This window comes from Myotis daubentonii, chromosome 9, assembly GCF_963259705.1.
Source record: "Myotis daubentonii chromosome 9, mMyoDau2.1, whole genome shotgun sequence".
Classification (NCBI taxonomy): Eukaryota; Metazoa; Chordata; class Mammalia; order Chiroptera; family Vespertilionidae; genus Myotis; species Myotis daubentonii.
Window position 1 is genome coordinate 81,667,923 of NC_081848.1, and position 17,793 is coordinate 81,685,715.

The 17,793-nt window shown below is 60.3% G+C and overlaps 1 protein-coding gene across 23 annotated transcripts in view; it reads left to right on the plus strand.

The window, feature by feature from the left end:
* Positions 1-17,793, plus strand: part of NRXN2 (neurexin 2) — a 106,279-nt gene that overhangs the window by 28,197 nt on the left and 60,289 nt on the right. For 10 of the 23 annotated variants that reach the window (XM_059710214.1, XM_059710229.1, XM_059710230.1 and 7 more), the window contains 3 exons: positions 557-628; positions 4,936-5,237; positions 12,676-12,720. In XM_059710214.1, coding sequence (XP_059566197.1) covers positions 557-628; positions 4,936-5,237; positions 12,676-12,720 — 419 coding nt within the window. The remainder of the gene's footprint in view (positions 1-556; positions 629-4,935; positions 5,238-12,675; positions 12,721-17,793) is intronic. The other 13 variants (XM_059710211.1, XM_059710212.1, XM_059710227.1 and 10 more) reach the window with 3 other exon arrangements.

The window sequence follows — 17,793 nt, forward strand, 5'->3', positions numbered from 1 at the left end:
GCATGAAGCAGGTGTAGACAGAGAGCCAGGGTTGCCTGGAGGATGGGCAAGGGTCAGAGGAGGGGTGTGGCGTGTGCCTTGGGGAGTTTTGGAGGAAGTGGGCCTGTGTCAGGCTTCCCAACGCGTTGAAGAGCGTGAACTCGGACCCAGCAGCGAGGGTGAGAGCGAAGATCCAGAGCGGGGAGGAGAGTGAGCCAGGAGCCGGTGGCGGAGCGCAGGGCCTCCGGGCGCGGAGGGCCGGCCTGTGCGCATGGCGTTGGCACAGGCCCCGGAACCAGCCTGAGGCCTCTGCGTCTCCGCCACCTCCTCGCTCCTGGGAAAAGGGCAGAAGCCGGTGGTCATGAGTCTGAGGGCGTTTCTGGGTCTCAGTCTGTCAACAGGCTCTTTCCCTGGACGCCCCAAAGCAAGTGGGTCCCCAGAGCATCTCTCCTTGCCCCGAACTTGTCCCTCCAGGCGAGAGGACCTCTGCCCTGGAGAGGGCCCTCTGCCACCTGAGGCTGGGGTGGGACTGGCTGGGTAGCCCCCTGTGCCTGACTCCCCAATTCTGCTTCTCCAGTAGGGTCCTTACTGTTCTCCGAGGGGGGGGCCGGGAGAGGAGGAGCCGGTGATGTGCACCAGCCGACAAAAGGTCAGTGACCCCACGGTCCCCAGAGAGCCCAGCCCTTGCCCCCTGCAGGCAAACTGCACTTCCCGTGGGGGGGGGGGGGTTAGTGGGCAAAGGTGTGCCCGCTCTGAGGCCTACGGGGACGGCTGGGCCCGCACCCCCAGGACCTGCCCTGGTGTGAAGGGCCGCAAACCTCCGTTCCTTCCCCAAAGCTCAGCTGTCCCGGTGACCTCTGTCTAGCACCCAGATGTCTTTTTGTGTCCGTTGTTCAGACTCATTGCTGGAGTATGTTTTTCTGGTGGACCAGGCAGTGGGGTAACCCGCCCCCCCCCCCCCCCCCAGTTAATCATCTAAGTGTGGTTTGCAGATGTGGTGTTTATAATACGTATGTATCCCATGTGTCACCTAAATGAGTCTCCGCGACCCTTTGTGGAAGGAAGAGCTCATTGCCCGGGGTTTACAGAGGAGGAATCTGTCACCAAAACGTCCCCCCACCCCCTACCCCCCATCCCCCCTCCCCCGGATGGGGCCCTTGAGCTGGTCTTGGGCTGCAGGTTTTAAGCACCGAGGCTGCCTCTCTTAAGAGGTTCTCCTTCCTAAGAAGTTTGCGGGGCACTTTTGCAGCCCCTCCAGGAACGCCAGTGGGTGCCAAGGACTGGGCTAGCGAGTCCTGTCCGTGCTCTTTGGTACACGCTGTTCCGTCGGCCTGGATGGCCGCCATCCCTGCCCTCTCCCCCAGCTGGTTGGTGTCCCTTTCAGCTGACTCTGGGAAAAGCAGCCAGGCCGTCCACCCGGAAGTCGCCCCGAACTCCCCCCGCGTGTGCACCCAAACACCTTGGTGTTCCCCTGGCCTACACGCCCGTTATATCTCTCGTCTCACTGTCGTAACTGTCACTCGACCTGTTTGCCTCCCTCGCTAGAAGGAGCTCCCGAGGACAGCGCTTGGGGGTGTTCATTTGTGCGCCCCAGCCTCCCCCGCGCCGGGCGCAGGAGCAGGCGAGCGCTCAGCACCTGGGCTCTAAGTGGGAGAATGGTCTCCGTCCTCCAGGGGCTCGTTGACACTCTAACAAATAAGTATAATACAGCGTGGGACATGCAAAGGACATGCAAAGTGCAGACTTTGTCCGGAGGAGTTAATTACTCGTCGATCCAGAGAGAGAGGGAGCGCGCGCGCACACTGAACCGCACATACCAGCACAGGAGGCGTTTATTTGTGGAGCGGTTCACAGTTTAGGAAGTCGCGCCCATCTGTTCTCTTCCGAGCGCCCTCGGCAACCTGTGATGAGCTCCTTTGTCCAGGGAGGACGCTGGGGCTCAGAGACGCTGCCTCTGGGCCGAGGTCACAGCGCCCGTGGACGAGCCAGCGTTCGCGCCCAGGTCTTTCTCGCACCGCACTTCCTCTCCCGGGAGCAGTACAAGGTGTTACCAGGCAGCAGGTGCCAAATGCGCAGAACAGACAGCTGTAGTGCCGGCGAGTGGGAGGGGCCAGGGGGCCCGAGACCTTCTCGGAGGAAGGCTCTGGGCTGGGCTGGGCTGGGCTGGAAAGGAGGCAGCCGCTCTGTCCCTCTTGTGGCTCCGAAATCCAGGACCACAGCCGGTCTCTAGGCACAGTCAGCGTGACCTGGGACACTTGTGGGCTCCACACCCCTGGCCTGGGAGATAAACAGGCATCAGCCACGCCCCCCTTTCCTGTGCCTGGGGTGACTCCCCCCTTCCTGTGCCTGGGGTGACTGCCCCCCCTCCTGTGCCAGCCGCATTTAGGAGCCCAGCTTGTTGTTCAGGCGCTGCTGGGAGTTGTAGTTTAGGGATGGTCTGGGCTGTGAGATGGGGGCGAGCGCCCCCTGGTGCTTCAGGTCTTGCTCCTCCCAGACCTGGCAGCCTCCGCATCCTTACCCTGAGAGTCCCCCAGAAAACCCTTTGAGGTCCGGCTGCCCTCCTCCCCGCTCAGGGTCTCTCCCCGTCCTTCCCACCGTCCTGAGGTTTCCTGTTCACACTTGCTCGGCTCTCTTCCGCCCCTCTCCTCAAATCCTTTCAGGCGCCCTCCCTCTGGCTGCTCCGGGCCTTCGGGGGTCTGGGGCTGCACTGGGAATGCAGATCATGCCTCCTCTCCTAGGAGACCGGAGGAGAGCGGGAGGCGGCGAGGCCTGGCCTGTTTCTCGGCTGTGCCCTGGCCTGGCCGCGTGGTCCAGCCCCAGGCCCGCCTCTCTCCTTTTCACTGGCCTCTTTTGTTCTGTCCAATCACTTTTGCATGTGGTTGCCTTATTCTTTCCTTTTTTTCTGCTTGACACTCCCTTTATGGATATTCTCTGTGACTGCAGTGAAGGTGAGGGAGTGGGAGGGAAGGCCTGGCTCCTGGGAGGGACTAGTCTGTGTGGCAAACCCAAGGTCAAACACATCCCTTCTCTGGTCCTTGAGCCCCCCAGGCCCACCCCGCCGGTGCCCAGGCAGCGGGCCTGGTTGCCATGGAAGCAGTCAAGTCCAGAGAAAGCCTGGCTGCCATTCCCTGGAGGTCGCTGTCCCCCTTTCCTCGCTGGCCCCCTTCCATCCCCGTCCCCGTCCCCTCCCAGTGTGCGCCTTGTCTTTATTCAGACACTTCACTCTCACCTCCGGCTCCCCCAGCACTCCGAGCTGCCACCATTTCCTTTCTGTCCCGATGGTCCCTCTTTCTCCCCGCTCCTGGCCTCCCTCCGCACCTTCCCCTTCTGTCTCCGCTTGACTCCTCCCCTTTATTCTCTCTGAGCTCCCCACTGGAGCCCCCAGGTAGGCAGAGCAGGTTTCCACTGTCCCCATGTGCCCGTGTCCTCACCAGCCTCGCTGCCCTGTGGCCTCAGGAAACTGGGCCCTGCCAGCTGCAGGAGGTGCGGTGCCAGGCGCTGGGGCAGCAGCTGGTGCTTTGGCATCCAGAGGCAGCGAGGACAGAGTCTGCGGGCAGCCTGCCCGGGCGGGCGGGCGGGCGGGCGGAGAGAAGCGGGGCTGTTGTGTGTAGGGGAGGGGCGTCAGCAGAAAGTGCACCCAGAGAGCCCTGACTCGCACGTGGTGCCTGCCGCTGTGGCCTGGCCCAGCAGGTGCCTCACGAGGGCCTGCGTGCCCCCAGCCCTGCGCCTCGCTCCTGCCAGACCTGGGCTGGGCGGAGGGCCCCCTGCACCCCGCACTCCGTAAGGCCTTGTGCCGCATTCTTGTTCCTGTGCGGTGGGCGGGGCCAGCTGTTTGCCGGGAGGGGAAGCCAGTCACTGTCAGGGTCCAGGTTCTCTGCTCTCCCTGCCTCCATGTCCCCTTCTCTACCCTCCGCGTGGGCTCTGGCTTGTGAAGCTGTGGGGCTTGGACCCCAACTTCCCTCCACCGAGTCGTTGACCTCTCACTTGTCACCCATTAGGGAATGCTCAACATCCCTAAGGCTCTCCAGTGTTTTTTGCTTCTGCTTAAAAAGTGCCGTGGAAAGAGATCTGTGTGCGCACGCTCACGCTCACGCGCGCACACACACACACTCACTCACGTGCACGCATACACACAGGCACACGCACACCCATGAGAGCCAGGCCTGCCCTTGCACTTTCACCCCTAGCCACCTGCCTGGTCTGTGGGGTCTCACACCCATCCTCGGGGGCCCCCGAGGCTGCCTGCCTAAGGGCCCCTCTGTGCTGCCCTCTGAGATCCAGTAGGAAGCTGGGGTGGGGTGAGAGCTGGCATGATAGCCACCGGGTAAGCCCTGCCCATGGCCTGCTGCTACCTGGTGCACATCCCCATCACTGGCATTGCCTTCCCGTGTGTCCTCCCCTGTGCCCCCACCACACCGCTTCCCCATTCTTCTCCTCTGCTCGCTGCACAGCAGGCCTCCTAGCAACTCCCTAATGGTGAGGCCTGAAAGGCCCCTGGGCTGAGAGTGATCACCTTCACCAGGAGAGGCAGGGGTGTGTGGGGGGCTGCTCTCAGGAGACGGGCTCCCAGCGTAGGGCAGGCACTCCCGGGAGGGGGGTGGGGCGGGGGGAGGTCAGGTGGAGCCTCCTGGGTCTCCACATCCCTCCGCCGAGGGGGAGGGGCTGACGGAAGGCTGTGGGGAGGAGACAGTGAGGAGTCTGCTTTGCCTGGCCAGTGGCAGCTTAATTGTCAGCTGTCAGCGTGAGAACCACTTAGCAGCCTCCTGCTGAGGAAAGGGGCAGGGAGCTGGCTGACAGCAGAGGTGACAGGGCGGGAGAGCAGGGTGGCCAGCCCCGGAGGGAGGAGGGCCTAGAGCTGGCAGTCGCCACGGGGCCTGGGCTGCTGGAGGGGAGCAGGGCGGCCTGGCACACCCTGCCCCACTCAGCCTCTCCCCTCTCCCCACACCCGGTGTCCAGGCAAGGAGGAGTTTGTGGCGACCTTCAAAGGCAACGAGTTCTTCTGCTACGACCTGTCCCACAACCCGATCCAGAGCAGCACGGACGAGATCACGCTGGCCTTCCGCACCCTGCAGCGCAACGGGCTGATGCTGCACACGGGCAAGTCGGCCGACTACGTCAACCTGTCCCTCAAGTCGGGGGCCGTCTGGCTGGTCATCAACCTGGGCTCGGGCGCCTTCGAGGCCCTCGTGGAACCCGTCAACGGCAAGTTCAACGACAACGCCTGGCACGACGTCCGGGTTACCCGAAACCTGCGCCAGGTAGGGGGAGCAGGAGGAAGGCCAGGGCCCGCTGTGTGGGCAGCATGGGAGCGTGGGTGCCAGGCACCAGGGCAGGGCGTCGAGGCGTGGGGCTGCAGGGCAAGGCTCGGCACTGGGAGCGCCCAGGGGTGTGGCAGCAGCGGGCAGTAGCTTCCAGGACCGGGGAGTGGAGCTAGGGAGGCTCTGGGGAGACGCTGTGCTCTCGGGTCATTCCCTTCAGCCAAGGCCTCGCCAAGGGCAGGAGTCTGAGGGGCAGGGAAGGGCTGGGGTTAAGAGTGAGGGGCCTGGCAGAAAGGCCCCGAGGTAGGGAGACGCTGGCCTGTGGAGCAGCGGTGGTGTCCCGACACTGGGCGGAAAGGCACAGCCGACAGCCGAAAGCGGAGGTGTGTGTGGGGGCACAGTGCGGCCTGCTCCCAGGGCGCCGCTCTAGGAAGGCAGGGACGGGCGGGGCACAGCGGAGGTGGAAGGTGCAGCAGCTGCGTGAGGGAGAGGACAGGGGCTTGGTCCCGCGTGTCCTCTGGGCAGCGCACTGCCTACTCTTTCCCTTCCAGTCCCTCCAAAGGAGCCCAGCTCTCCCAGGGTCCATGGCCATCTCCTATGGCGAAGTCCATGGCTGCCTCCCACGGCTCCCAGCCGCCTGGGCAGGAGCTCAGAGGAGACTCTCGGGTCGCCCCCTGCAGGCAGGACAGGCTCCTCTCTGCAGGGTCCGCTCAGCTCCTGCTCCCAGGCGCACCCCGGAGCGGTACTGACCCGTGGGCATCAGCTCGGTCCTCTTGGCGGCGGCCGCTTTGCCCCTGGCGAGGCGCAGGGCGGCTGGGACAGGTGGGCCCTCTCGGGCCAGGCTTCTGCTTGACAGCAGCCCCCCTGGCTTGTTTCCAGCCCTAGACGTTCCCGCCGCATAGAGGGCCACACCACAGCCTGTGCCAGCGGGAGAGGCCGCTGTGCACCTGCCTCCACCTCCCTCTCCTTCCCCGCTCACTCGGAGGCCAGGCTTTGGCCGGCCTCTCTCGGGTCCGCTTTCCCTTGTAGCTGATGGTGGTGAAGCATTTCCAGCTCCGCCTCCAGCACCGAGTGACGCCAGCACAGCGTCTCTCCCGCGAGGCGCTCTCTGCCGGGCCACAGCCCTGCTCTTGCTAGTCAGCGCCTGGACTTCCTGGCTCTGGCTGTGTGGTGGCCAACCCTCGTGGTTTCTCCTCTTCAGCATCGTCCTCCCGCTCCTTCTCTTCCCCTTCCTCCCTCGAAAGGCTCGTCCCTGGGGTCGGATTCCGGCCGACCTCTCTTCTTACCTGGTCCTCTTCAAGGGAGTGACGGCCTCACGGGATCCTCCCGGGGGTCCTCCTCCTGCAGTTCCTCCCTCCCTGTGCGCTCTCCTCGGTTCCTTCCCGGCCTCCGCTGCCTCTTGCGGTCGGGCCCGATTCTTAGTGCGCCTGTGCTCTGTGGGCTGACGTGCCCGGCGGGCACTCCTCCTCGGTGCAGTGCCCTCTTCATGGCACAGCAGTCCCTGACCGGGTCAGAGGTGTGTCCTGTGTGCCACCACTGTGTGAGCAAACCTGAGCGTGTCAGGTACACTTGTCATACTTTTACACGCCGCACACATGTACTGCACATAGGACATGTGTGAGGGGGGAGCTGCCTTTGGCGCTTTCTTTCCCCAGGACCATTGCTGTCACTGGGACTGCCTCTGGCAGGAAGACCCTGTGAGCTCAGAGTCACTCTCTGTGCATCGTTTGGCCAAACCTACCTCTTGTGTGTGCATTGGGTGTGGAGGGAAAAGGCACGGCCCCTGCCTCCCCGCCCCGCAGCTCTGGAAGAGACGGGGGGGGGGGGGGGGGAGACCGAGTGACTGGGCAAGACCCTGCACGTCGAGCTGCGTGGTAGAATCTGGGAACTAGAGATACGGAGAGGAGGGAGAGCGTGGCGAGGGAGGGAGAGCACGGAGGGGCTGAGCCTGGGCTCAGCAGCACCGGGTGTAGACGGCGGCCACGGCAGCCTCTTCCTGGGCTCAGAGTCGTGGGTCCAAGCCGGTAGCTGGTGGAAGCGACTCCCCCGCCTGTTCGACCAGACGGGACAGGGCGGGGGCAGCCATGCTGCCTGGAACACGGGCCTACGGGCCACAGGGGTCTCTGCTTAAAGACCGTGATCCAGAGACCCTTTTAAGAAGGGCTTCTGGGGGTGCTTTTTGACTCTAGACCACGTCCATAAAGCGAGGTACACCCCTTTCTGGTGACTGGCCACCGGGGAAGGTCAGCCTCGGGGCTGGGCTCTCAGGTCCTTCCCTTCAGCCAGGGCCTCGCCTGAGGTGAGTCCATCCTCACCAGGCCCTTCGAATGCGAATCTCCCGGGGCTTCTGAGACGTTACTGGGTCCTGCTGTCCCTAGAGTAGTGGCTCTCGCTGGAGGAGACACTTGGCAACGTCTGAGACCTTTGGGGTTGTCACAGCTCGGAGGCGGTGCTACTGGCATCGAGGGGGCAGAGGCCGGATGCTGCTGGTCCCCCAGTGCACAGGGCAGCCCCACGGCAGGGGAGGATGGGCCCAGTGTCAGCAGCGCCGGGTGGAGAAACGCGCCCGGGAGGCCGTGTCCTCGGATTGGAAACCCCTTAGGATCTGAGGGGTGGTGTAGGGTTGGGGGCGGGTGGTTTTAAACCAGTGTCCCGTCTCCCAGGTTTTGTGGGCAGGAGCAAGGACGGGAGGCTGTGTAAGAGGTGACCTCTGCCTCCCGTCCGGGGTCCAGGCAGGGCTGGGAACACCGGCTTCCCCAGCGTTTTCCCCAAGTGGTTAGGAGGCCAGAGTGGGGAGGGCGAGCCCCAGGACCAACACCAAGGGGCCTCCTTTCCCGGCTTTCGGGTGAGAGGCCAGCTCCAAAGACCGGAAGGAGGCAGGTCTTCCCCCCTTTCCCCTCAAATAGATAATCCGCCCTGAGATCATCAGGAGGCCCCTAGGGCACGGTGCTGGGATGGGGGCGGCCTGGCTGAGACAGCGCCTGCTCCTGCCTTCCCCTCCCTTCCAACCCCGCCTGAGGCCACTGTGACCGGAGGTGTCTCCTGGGGATCTTTGCAGGAATGATTACCTTTGAGAATTCCCCAAGGTCTAGTTTAATGCTGCTTCCGCTCTCCTCTCATAGCCCGTATTCCTCCCCCACCGCCCACCGGTGCAAACCCACTTCATCATTAGCCAGCACCCAATGTGGACGACAAGCTGGCTCCCAACGCATCACGTGGCGCCTCCCCGCCCAGCTCCCAAGGCTGCTTCTCAGTGCGGAGATTTCCAGGAGCTTCCCGGCCCCAAGGAGGCAGTCCCCCCCCCCCCCCGAAATAGGGTCCTCCGGGCATTTGGGGCTCCCTCCCCCACCTTCCGGCCCCGGGCCATCTTCTTCTCTGGCAGCTCACAGGCTGTCATCGGATCTAACTGTGCCGCTCTGGGCACTCCGTCTGCGAGGCTCCCAGCTCCCGCTGTGTTCCCACAGTGCTCCCACCGACAGCCCGCTTCACCCTCCTTTCTGCCCCGAGAAATCCCGGGGCAGGGGCTTGAGTCAGGCAGGCTGAGTTCCAAGCTCAGCTCCGCCACTAGTTCCAGACCCGGAGGCAAGTTTACCTCTCCGTGCAGCTCCTCACCGCAAAGTGAGCCTTTGCTGACCGAGGTGACCCCGAGAGCACAGGCTCTCTGCCACCATTGTCGCTGTGGGGCCCTCACCCCTTCGGGCCTGGCCTACATGCCACCTTCTCCCCGAGCTTCCTTCATCCTCCCACCCCACCAGTCTTTGTTCTTGGCCATGTCCTGGCGCCACCATCACATTCCGCCTGTGTGGGCACTGTTTGCGTTCATTGCTTTTCTCTATTTCCAGGTGGTCAGCTCCTTGAGGGCTCAATGCCAGCAACTATGAGTCTCTTCAGTTGTTTTTCTAGGTTTTTCCCCCCCTGGTTCACTTGGGCTCTTTCTTGAAGGCAGTTGGTGAGTTTCAGACCAGAGGACCCTGCAGATCTGTTTTGTACGAGCCTCGAACTACCCCTCGCCCTCTGGGAAAGACTCCCACTGGCTTCCCAGAGCCAGGAGGAAGGCTCCCGCCCCCGCTCTGCTCTGACTTCCCGCCGACCCTGCCCCTCTTACCACTGTCCTCCTCTGCCAGCCCTCAAGTTCAAGGGTCTGGTTTCTCTTTCGAATCTCACTGAGTTTTCTAACAACCCTGTGAGTGGGAGGTACTCCCTTGTTACCAAGGAGGGCATCCTTGGCCAATGATCCAGTTAGGAAGTGGTGGCACGGAAGTCTTCCGACTCCACAGCCACTCCAGGTCTCTGCCTGGTGCTGTCATTGGTACAGAATGCGAGGGCGGCTGTAGTCTGTCTTGTGGTTCTGCCACTCTCGGTGATTCTCAAATCTTGAAGCCATCAGAATGTTCTGCCTGCCTCTCAGAGAGCAGGCCCCTGTCAGCTCCGCGTGGAGCGGGCGCCTCTTTGCTTTGTCCTGAGTTTTTCTTGCTCGAGCTCCACAGAGGTTGCCTTCATGCCGCCTTTGTGATTTTTGTGTGTAATCCCCCTCGTGGCTTTCTTGAAGGGCTGGGGCTACACTCAGAGTTCAAGGTGCAGACGGGATGTAGTTTTGTGCAAAGACCCTTGGTCATGAGAAGTTAGCACGTGCTGCAATGACCGACTTCTCCCCTCTGTGACTCGGCGTCCTCCTTCCTCATCGAGCTGCCGTTCCCGGGCTCCTGCCCATTCCGGGCTCCTGCGCTGGTTCTGTGCGTGGGAAAACCCTTCCCTGCCCACTTAGTCTGAGGTTCAGCTCTCTGGGTGCCGCCATTTGGGAAGGCACAGGTTGCCATGTCACGGGCCTCCAGGAATGGGTTCCAGTGGGAGCTCCACTCCAGTGTTTGCCCATAATTGCCCCCTCTGGCACCATCTCCATAACTGGGTTCTGGATCCCAATCCCTGGGTCTAGAGGGGCCCCTGTCACCTGCTCCAACCTTTCAGAGAAGCCTGGATCCCTGGACACCTTACTGGAAGGCCCAGGCTCTGAACTCACATCTCTTTCCTCTTTTCTTTCTTTTTTTTAAAGTATATTTTTATTGATTTCAGAGAGGAAGGGAGAGGGAGAGAGAGAAACATCCATGATGAGAGAGAATCATTGTTTGGCTGCCTCCTGCACACTCCACACTGGGGATGGAGCCCGCACCCTGGACATGTGCCCTGACTGGAATCAAACTGTGATCTCCTGGTTCATAGGTCAACGCTCAACCAGCAAGCCATGCCAGCCGGGCACATCTCTTCTGTCTTAATCTTGTTTCTGAATTTGCTCTTCTATTTGCTATAAGGGAAGTTGTCCATGAAAGTTGGAAACTTTTAATTTTAGTTTCCACAACCAGTTCCAATTCAAAAAGAGTAGCAGTTGCATCTCGCCTCCAATGCCTCTTCTCTGGCTCGCTGGACTAGTGCCGGGACCCCAGGCAACTCTTCCCTTGTTTGGGTGCAATTATTTAGCCGCCCTGAAGCTGGCTCCTCACTCTGACTAGTTGGTCTCTTCGCTTCATGACAATCCTGCCATCTGATAGCACCGGCCCTGGCATCGCCCGCTCTCCCCGCGCTCCAGCCTCTGCCCTGCAGTTAGATTCTCGTCCTCCTGCTCCGTAAACTGCTCTGCTCACTGATAATTAATATTGGTTATTCAGCACTTCTAGCTGCTAAATATTGAATTCTGTTATTTTTAATTACGCGAGGCCCTTATTAATTGTGTTGCTGAATTAGCCCTGTGCCCACTGGTTATCATAACTCTCTAATGGATCTATCCCTGGTATACTTTTCCTTCTCACAACCACCCTCTCGGGCATGCAGTTTGGTGTTTAATGGACATCAAGCAGTGGTGTCCCCCCACCTGATGCTGTACGTGAAGCTGCCTCGGCCCCCTTGACATCTCCCCCCGACAGACCAGGGTGATTTCCAAGGCGGTGGTTGCTGCCGTCTTTGGCCAGGAGAAGAGAGAATGAATGTGGGCATAGAAGAAGCTGGTTTCTAGCTGAGGGAGGAGTAGGGATGTTAGAGGTATGCGGTGTGGAGGGGGTGAATTTCCGGTTCTGGCTGTGGGCAGTGGAAGCTCAGGGGCGGTGGTGGTGGGTACTTAATTCTGGGAGGGGCGTCTGCCAAGAGGAGCATAAGAGAACTGGGGGTGGGGTGATTGAAGAACGTGGGGGACTTTTGGGGAGTGTGGGCTCTGCAAAGTCAAGTTAGGCTGGAAGGAGGAGTCAGCTATGGGTGGGAGAGGGGAAGGGGAGGGAGGGGTTTGGGATGATTAGATATGATTTGAGAGTGAGCCCTCTGCCAGCCCATGGAGGGCAAGGTTTCCTTTTCCTCATTCTCATTCTGGTGACAGCTCACTCTCTCTTCCTTTCTCAAGGAGGAGAAACAGACCAAATAAATAAATAAATAAATAAATAAATAAAATAAAATGAGGAGCTGCCCCTCCCCGTGGTTCCCTGGATCTATCTGCCTGACCTCCATCCCCAGGAAAAGCAGACAACCATATCCCCTCCTACACCCCTTGGGAACCCTTCCCTGTGTCCCCAAATGAAACCACCTCTCATTCTCGCCACTCCTGTGATTCTCTAGGGGTGTTGGCCACCCTTCTCCCAGCCTGACAGCCAGCTGGCCCACCTCCAAACAGTTAACCCATTAACTCAACATGGTCATTGGTCAGCCAGTTGGCCAGAACCAACTTGCTCTTTAGCCAGTTCTCCGGAAAGCCATCTGGTTGACCAGTTAGCCAACCAACCCACCCGTCCATGACCTAAGTCAATAGTCCATCCCGTTCTCACACCCCTTGCTCCCCTCCCTTCCTTTCCCTCAACGTCCTAACATTTCAGCCGGAAGGATGTACTAATACTGCATAAATGGGTCTGCTTCTTAACCCCATGCCTGCCCTCTTTCATCCTCTGTTGGAAAACCCCCCTTGCCGACTCTGTGTGTGTTACTAACACGCTTATAACCCAGGGGACCAAGGGATGGGCAGGGACAGGTGGGGCAAGGTATGAGTGAAAGACTGAACTAACCTTTGTCTCATCTGCGGAATGTCGGCCATTTTTAAGTCTTTGCTTTCTCGGTCCAGTTCTTTTGTTGTTTTCTTCTCTACTAACCAAGGTCTTTAACTGTTCCCCTTCTCCACAGCAGGCTCTTCCTCCGGGAGGGGATGGGGGAGAGGTATCCAGAGGAGGGGTGGGGGCGGACTGGGAGAAGGAGGGATTTAATTTCTGTGTGTGTTTGATTTCTCCTTCCCATCCTAAGGTGGGAGGGTCTGAACAAACCACCAGCTATATATGGGCATGTATTTCTCCTCCTTCCTTGAGTTTCACAGTTGGTCATTTTATTTTTCTTTTCTTTCGTTCTGTTCTTTTGTTGTCGTCTCCGTTGTTTTGTTTTCTTTGACCCCCGCCCCTCCCCCATATCTACGGTGAAGCACGCAGGGATTGGACACGCTATGGTAAACAAACTGCATTATCTGGTAGATATCACTCTAATTGTCTTACCGTTTGGTTTGCCGTGGGTTTTTTTAACTGTTCGATTCTCCCTCTTTTGTTTCCTCCCCCTGTTTGATTTTGGTTGTTTTGCCTTCCTTTTTCTGCGTCCTGGACAACCTTTAGATTTTTGCTTCTCCTTTGGTTTTCCTCCTTCCCTTTTGTTTCTTTTTTGGTCCAAACTCAAATCCAAAAGACAAATGGAAATCGAGGAATTTGGCCTGTCCCTGCCCTAACCCCCTGACTCCTGAATTCAGATTCCTGGCCAGAGGGGCCTGGGGCGGGCCCGTGCCCATTGGCTCTGGTTAGACCAGCCCCGATGCCAGGCTGCTTATTTCTATTGCTTTGTTTTGTTCATTTCCCCCCCCCTCCCTTTTTTTTTTTCTCTCTCTCTCTGATTTAGTTTCTTTCTTGGTCTCCTGAAAATCCATGGAAAACACCATCCCATGACATGCTCCGCTCTGCTCACTGTCACTCCTGGACAGGCCCCTTGAGTTGGAGGAGGGGGCTGGGGTGAGACCTCCAGTGGCAGCCAGCGGGGCAGGCTCCCCGAGGGGGGCAGATGTGGCCTGGGAGGTGCACAGCAGCCTGGGAGCAGTCCAGATTGCTCCTTCAAGTCACCAGTGCATACCAGTTTGGGGCCCCACGCTGGCTGCCAGGGAAGAGGTGACATCCCTACCCTCGCTTCTCAACCTTGCGGGTTCCTGGTCCCGCCTTCCCCCACATTCTGCATGGCACGAATGGTCTTTCCCCCCACCAGGGACAGCGTCCAGTCCCCCCCCAGCTCTGCTGCTCTGACTAACACTGTGTTTCACACTGTCTTCCTTCCCCCCATCTCTCCCCCCTCTCTGTCCCCTGCCTGTCCAGCATGGCCTCTGCCTGGGGCTGCTTCCTTCCCTGTTGCGGGGCGAGAGGAGGAGGCCCAGCAGTGGTAAAGTTGGGGTGGTTGTCACCAAACTCCTCTGTTTGGGTTGGACTCAGTCCCCGTGAGTGTGGGTGTGGGTGTCTGGATAAATGCAGCTGGTGTGCGTTGGTGTGTGGGTGCGAGTGTGTGTAAATGTTGGTGTGTCATGGAGGGGTGTCAGTGGGAAACTGTATGCTGTGTTCGTGAGATTCTGCTGGTGACTCTCCATGTGTACGTGCCGGTATGAGCTGGGCCATGTGACTGCGTGTGTGTTGAGCCTGGAGAGGGCTCTGGGTGGCGGTGGTGTGGGGGCAGGAGCCTGCTGCGCCATCCCCTGGGATTCCCTCCTGCCTGCCAGGTCTGGGCTCTGCGGTGGCAGGCGGTTAGTCATCGCCTATTAATAATGCAGAGTGATTGAGCTCCAGCCTGGCGACCCTCCGGTGGACGTGTCTGCTCCCACGGGGCCCACGCTGCGTGGGGCAGATGCCTGGCCTTCCCGGCCTCCCAGGTCTGTGTGGCTGGCAGGCTGGCAGGGAGGGAAGCAGGATAACTAGGCTCCCAACCTGAGAGGCTCCCCCACCTCCCCAGGGGGCCCTACCTCTCAGGTCTGTGTTTCCCCGAACCACAGACTCATGGCAGCCCTGTCCTCTGCTCGCCCCTGAGCCGGTGCCCCTGGCTATGGCCACCCTAGCTCTCCCCAAGCAGAGGTCTCATCTGGTTGCGCCCAGCCGTCCCACGTTCAAATGGAGCCACTCGTGGTCCCAACACCACCCCTCCCAGTCTGTTCCCCAGCTGCTGCTCCAGGTTTAGCTGCTGCCGCTCCCCAGGCCGGCCTCCGAGTCCCTGTCAGGACCTCTCTTTACAGCGCTTCCCGGGGACAGGGAGACGGGGTCAGCCCCGGCAGCACACCCGGCACCTGGGGAACGCCACCTGAGGGTGAGGGCCTGCAGACCCCCTTCCAGTCTCAGTTCAGTTAAAAATGGACCATGTGACCTGGGCTAAAGCTCAATTACCCAACGGGCTGATGACACACCTGCGTGGCCTGTTTCCTGGGGTCAGTGGACGGTCAGCAGGGGTAAGGCAGGCGAAAGCCCGTGTGCTCCGTAAAGGGACCTGTAACTTTATGAAGCTTATAAAACGCTGGCTGAGCGTCTCGGTGTTGCCAGGGCAGGGGTGCTTTGTAAGGATGCAGTTCCCTTCCCACAGCAAACCCCGGGGAGTGCGCTTGCTCCCCCACTGGAGACCCTATTCCCCTCCCCTTAGGAACTAGTCCTAAAACAACTGCGGGAAACCCCAGAATGCCTCAGCAATTGGGTCTGGGAGGAGGAGAGACGGGGTGCGTAAGCTGGTTACAAAGCAAAGAACCCCGTGAGGTTCCCCCCGGGCTCAAGTCTTGTCTCTGAGGGCTGTGCTCCCCAGCGCCAGCATCGCTGTCGGGGATCGGGGAGCCTGAGTAGCCTTGTAAACCCCGATAAATCTGTCCCAGGGACCGGCCTTTTCAGGGAAGACTGGAGCCAGAGGACAGGTCCCCGAGAGACAGGGTTCCCTGTTCTGATTCCCGGGCGTTCCTCAGCCGGCTCCGCTAGTTCCGTATTTACTTTTATTAACTCTTTTCTTGTTATTTGAACATTCCTTCCCGGGGGAGAGGGTGAACCAGTTGAGAGGTTTGGATTAGTTGTGGTCGGGCCGATGGAAGTTTTCTTGTAAAAATAATAATAGTTCTTTGTACATATGCCAGGGGCTCTGGTTCCTCGAAATAGCTCTCACTTTTTGAGTACCATTTAAACTCCATGACTGTCTAGATTGCAGGCAGAGCTTACTCCCAGTTAGCAGATGGGAAAACTGAGGCCCAGCGAAAGCCGGTTGTGGAAGATTCCAGGGCTTTCATTTCGGTTGTCTCTGTGAGCCGCAGAGTCAGCCTGGGAGGAGGGCGAGTGGTGGGAGCTGTTAAAGCCCTTTGACAGCTGAGAGTCAGAGAGGGAGGATGGATTGTTTTAGGAAACGGTGGAGGCTGAAGGACTCAGGATTTCTGTCCCTCAGCTTTTTCAAATCCAGCTGCCAGGACGCACTGTGGGGCTGTACCTGCTGCTGGGCCATCCTCCTGGGGGTCTTTCCAACCAGGCTCTCTCTTTAGCTTCTCCCCACCCCAGACAGATGGCTAACCGTCAGCATGCAGCGGGCCTGCACACCTCCCTCTGACGCCCTCCCCGGCCTCACTCTGGCCCCACCTCGTCAGTTCTGAGTGAGCCACCCTTGGCTCCTGGAGCCCTTGAGGACCTGATGACACAGAAATGGCATCTCCCAGAAAAACAAAGTGCTCAGTGATTCAGTTTTGCCTACACCATCACGGGGCTTCCTGACTCCCCAAGGCCCATTCAGCCCACCCACCGTTCCAAACACGTGCCCTCACTCCGTCCTATTCTCCCCCCAATGAGCCCCCTTCCTGGAGGTTGGGGACTCTGTGATCACAGCAGGGAGCTGAGAAAGGCTCTGCGAGATGCCAGCGGGGCTCCGCTCTGCCTGGCCTGCCTTCCTGGGCATGGCCCTGGGGGAGGGCGCATTTGTGGCCAGGGCCTGGTTTTACGTCCTTCCGGCCTGCCTGTGTGCAGGGAGCTGAGCAGAGGACGGTGAGGTCAGTGGGGAGGGTGGAGAGCCCACCCAGCGGGTAGCCCATCCCTTGTAGCACCTCTAGTCACCCTCCCCGCTCCTGGGGAGTGGAGCTGGGGCTGGGCGGCTGGGCGCTGGTTCCTGTGTCTTCTGTGCTCCCCGCTCTGCTCCCTGGCTGGGCCTGGCTTTGGGGCAGAGCTGTGGCTCCTTCCTTTGGGCCCCCGCAGCCCCGCTCAGGCCCGCCTGTCTGTGTGGAGTGGACTGGCTGAGCGGATGGTCTGGGTTGGGTGCCGAGTCTGCTGTGTCTTGGGGCCCTGGCCGTGGTCCTGCTGATGGAAAGGATGCTGGTTGGAAATGGCCCATGGAGACGTCCCCCTCTGCCGTCAGTGGGAGGTGTGTGTGAGCAGGTGTGTCCGGGGTCTGTGATGAGTGGTGTGGGGGGGTGGGCGGAGCGCCTGGGGCACCCTCTGGTGGAGAAGGTCTGAGTCTCATGTCCCTTCCTTTTCTTTCTCAGCCCACAGGGATCTGTCCTAGTGGGGCCCCTCTCCGCTCCTCTGCTGGAAGGAAGCGTCTCCTTCCTGTACCCCTCAGCTCTTTTGCCTCCATCTCTGCTTCCCCCTATCTCCCGGCCTGGCCAGCATGCCTTCTCACGTGGCTGTGCTCTCTCGTCTCCTGCTGGGCCCGGCCCCACCCTGGCCCTCTAACCCGCATGTGCACTCGATGCAGTGGCTGTTCTGTGGCATGCCCCCCTGCCCTCCTCTCCGCCGGCCCTACCCCTTCCAGAAGCTGTGCGGGGGGGCTGGGGGGCAGGGGCATCCTGAACCCCCAGGGTGGAGGGGGACAGGGGACTGAGTCCCCTGTTTCCTGCTTTTACTAACAAACCCACCATTTTTGTGTCTGGACTTTGATTTGTCTGAGGAAACAGTTGGGTTTACTAATCTGTCATCTCCCTCCTTGCCTTCCCCAGAGACCTTCCTCCACCCCCTGCCCTTGGCTTCCTGTCCACCAGCGCCCGCCCCACTCCCTCTACTTCCCCACCCCAGGCTGACCCCCTTCCTCCGTGCATCTCCTGGTGCTCCCCACCCTCCTACCCTCTCCTCCACCCCCTGGACCAGGGCTGCTCCACAGAAATAGTTGTGAATTTGGGGCACAGATAGGAGGGTGATTAAGGCCACCCTATTCTACCAGGGGGCACCGCGTGGCAGCGATTTGCATAAGGCTGTGGGGCAAGGTCAGATTTGTGCCCGTCTGCAGGGGAGTTGAGGAGCCCCCGCCCCCCAGCCAGGTCCTTATAATTCTGAGGGCAAAGGCAGGTGAGCTGGCCCAAGGGACTGGGCCCAAGAAAGCCCACAGAGGGAAGAAGATGCCGCGGCTGGTGCCCGGCCTCCAGGGCGGGGGAGGGGGACAGTGCAGTGGCTGGGCGGGCTGGGAACGGAGTGTACTGACGGGGCCAGACGAGCGTCTCCCTGAGGAGCTTTGGGGCTGGGCAGGCCCTGCCCCCCCCCCCCCCCCCGAAACAGGGGTGCCTGGTTAGAGCAGTCTCGGAGGA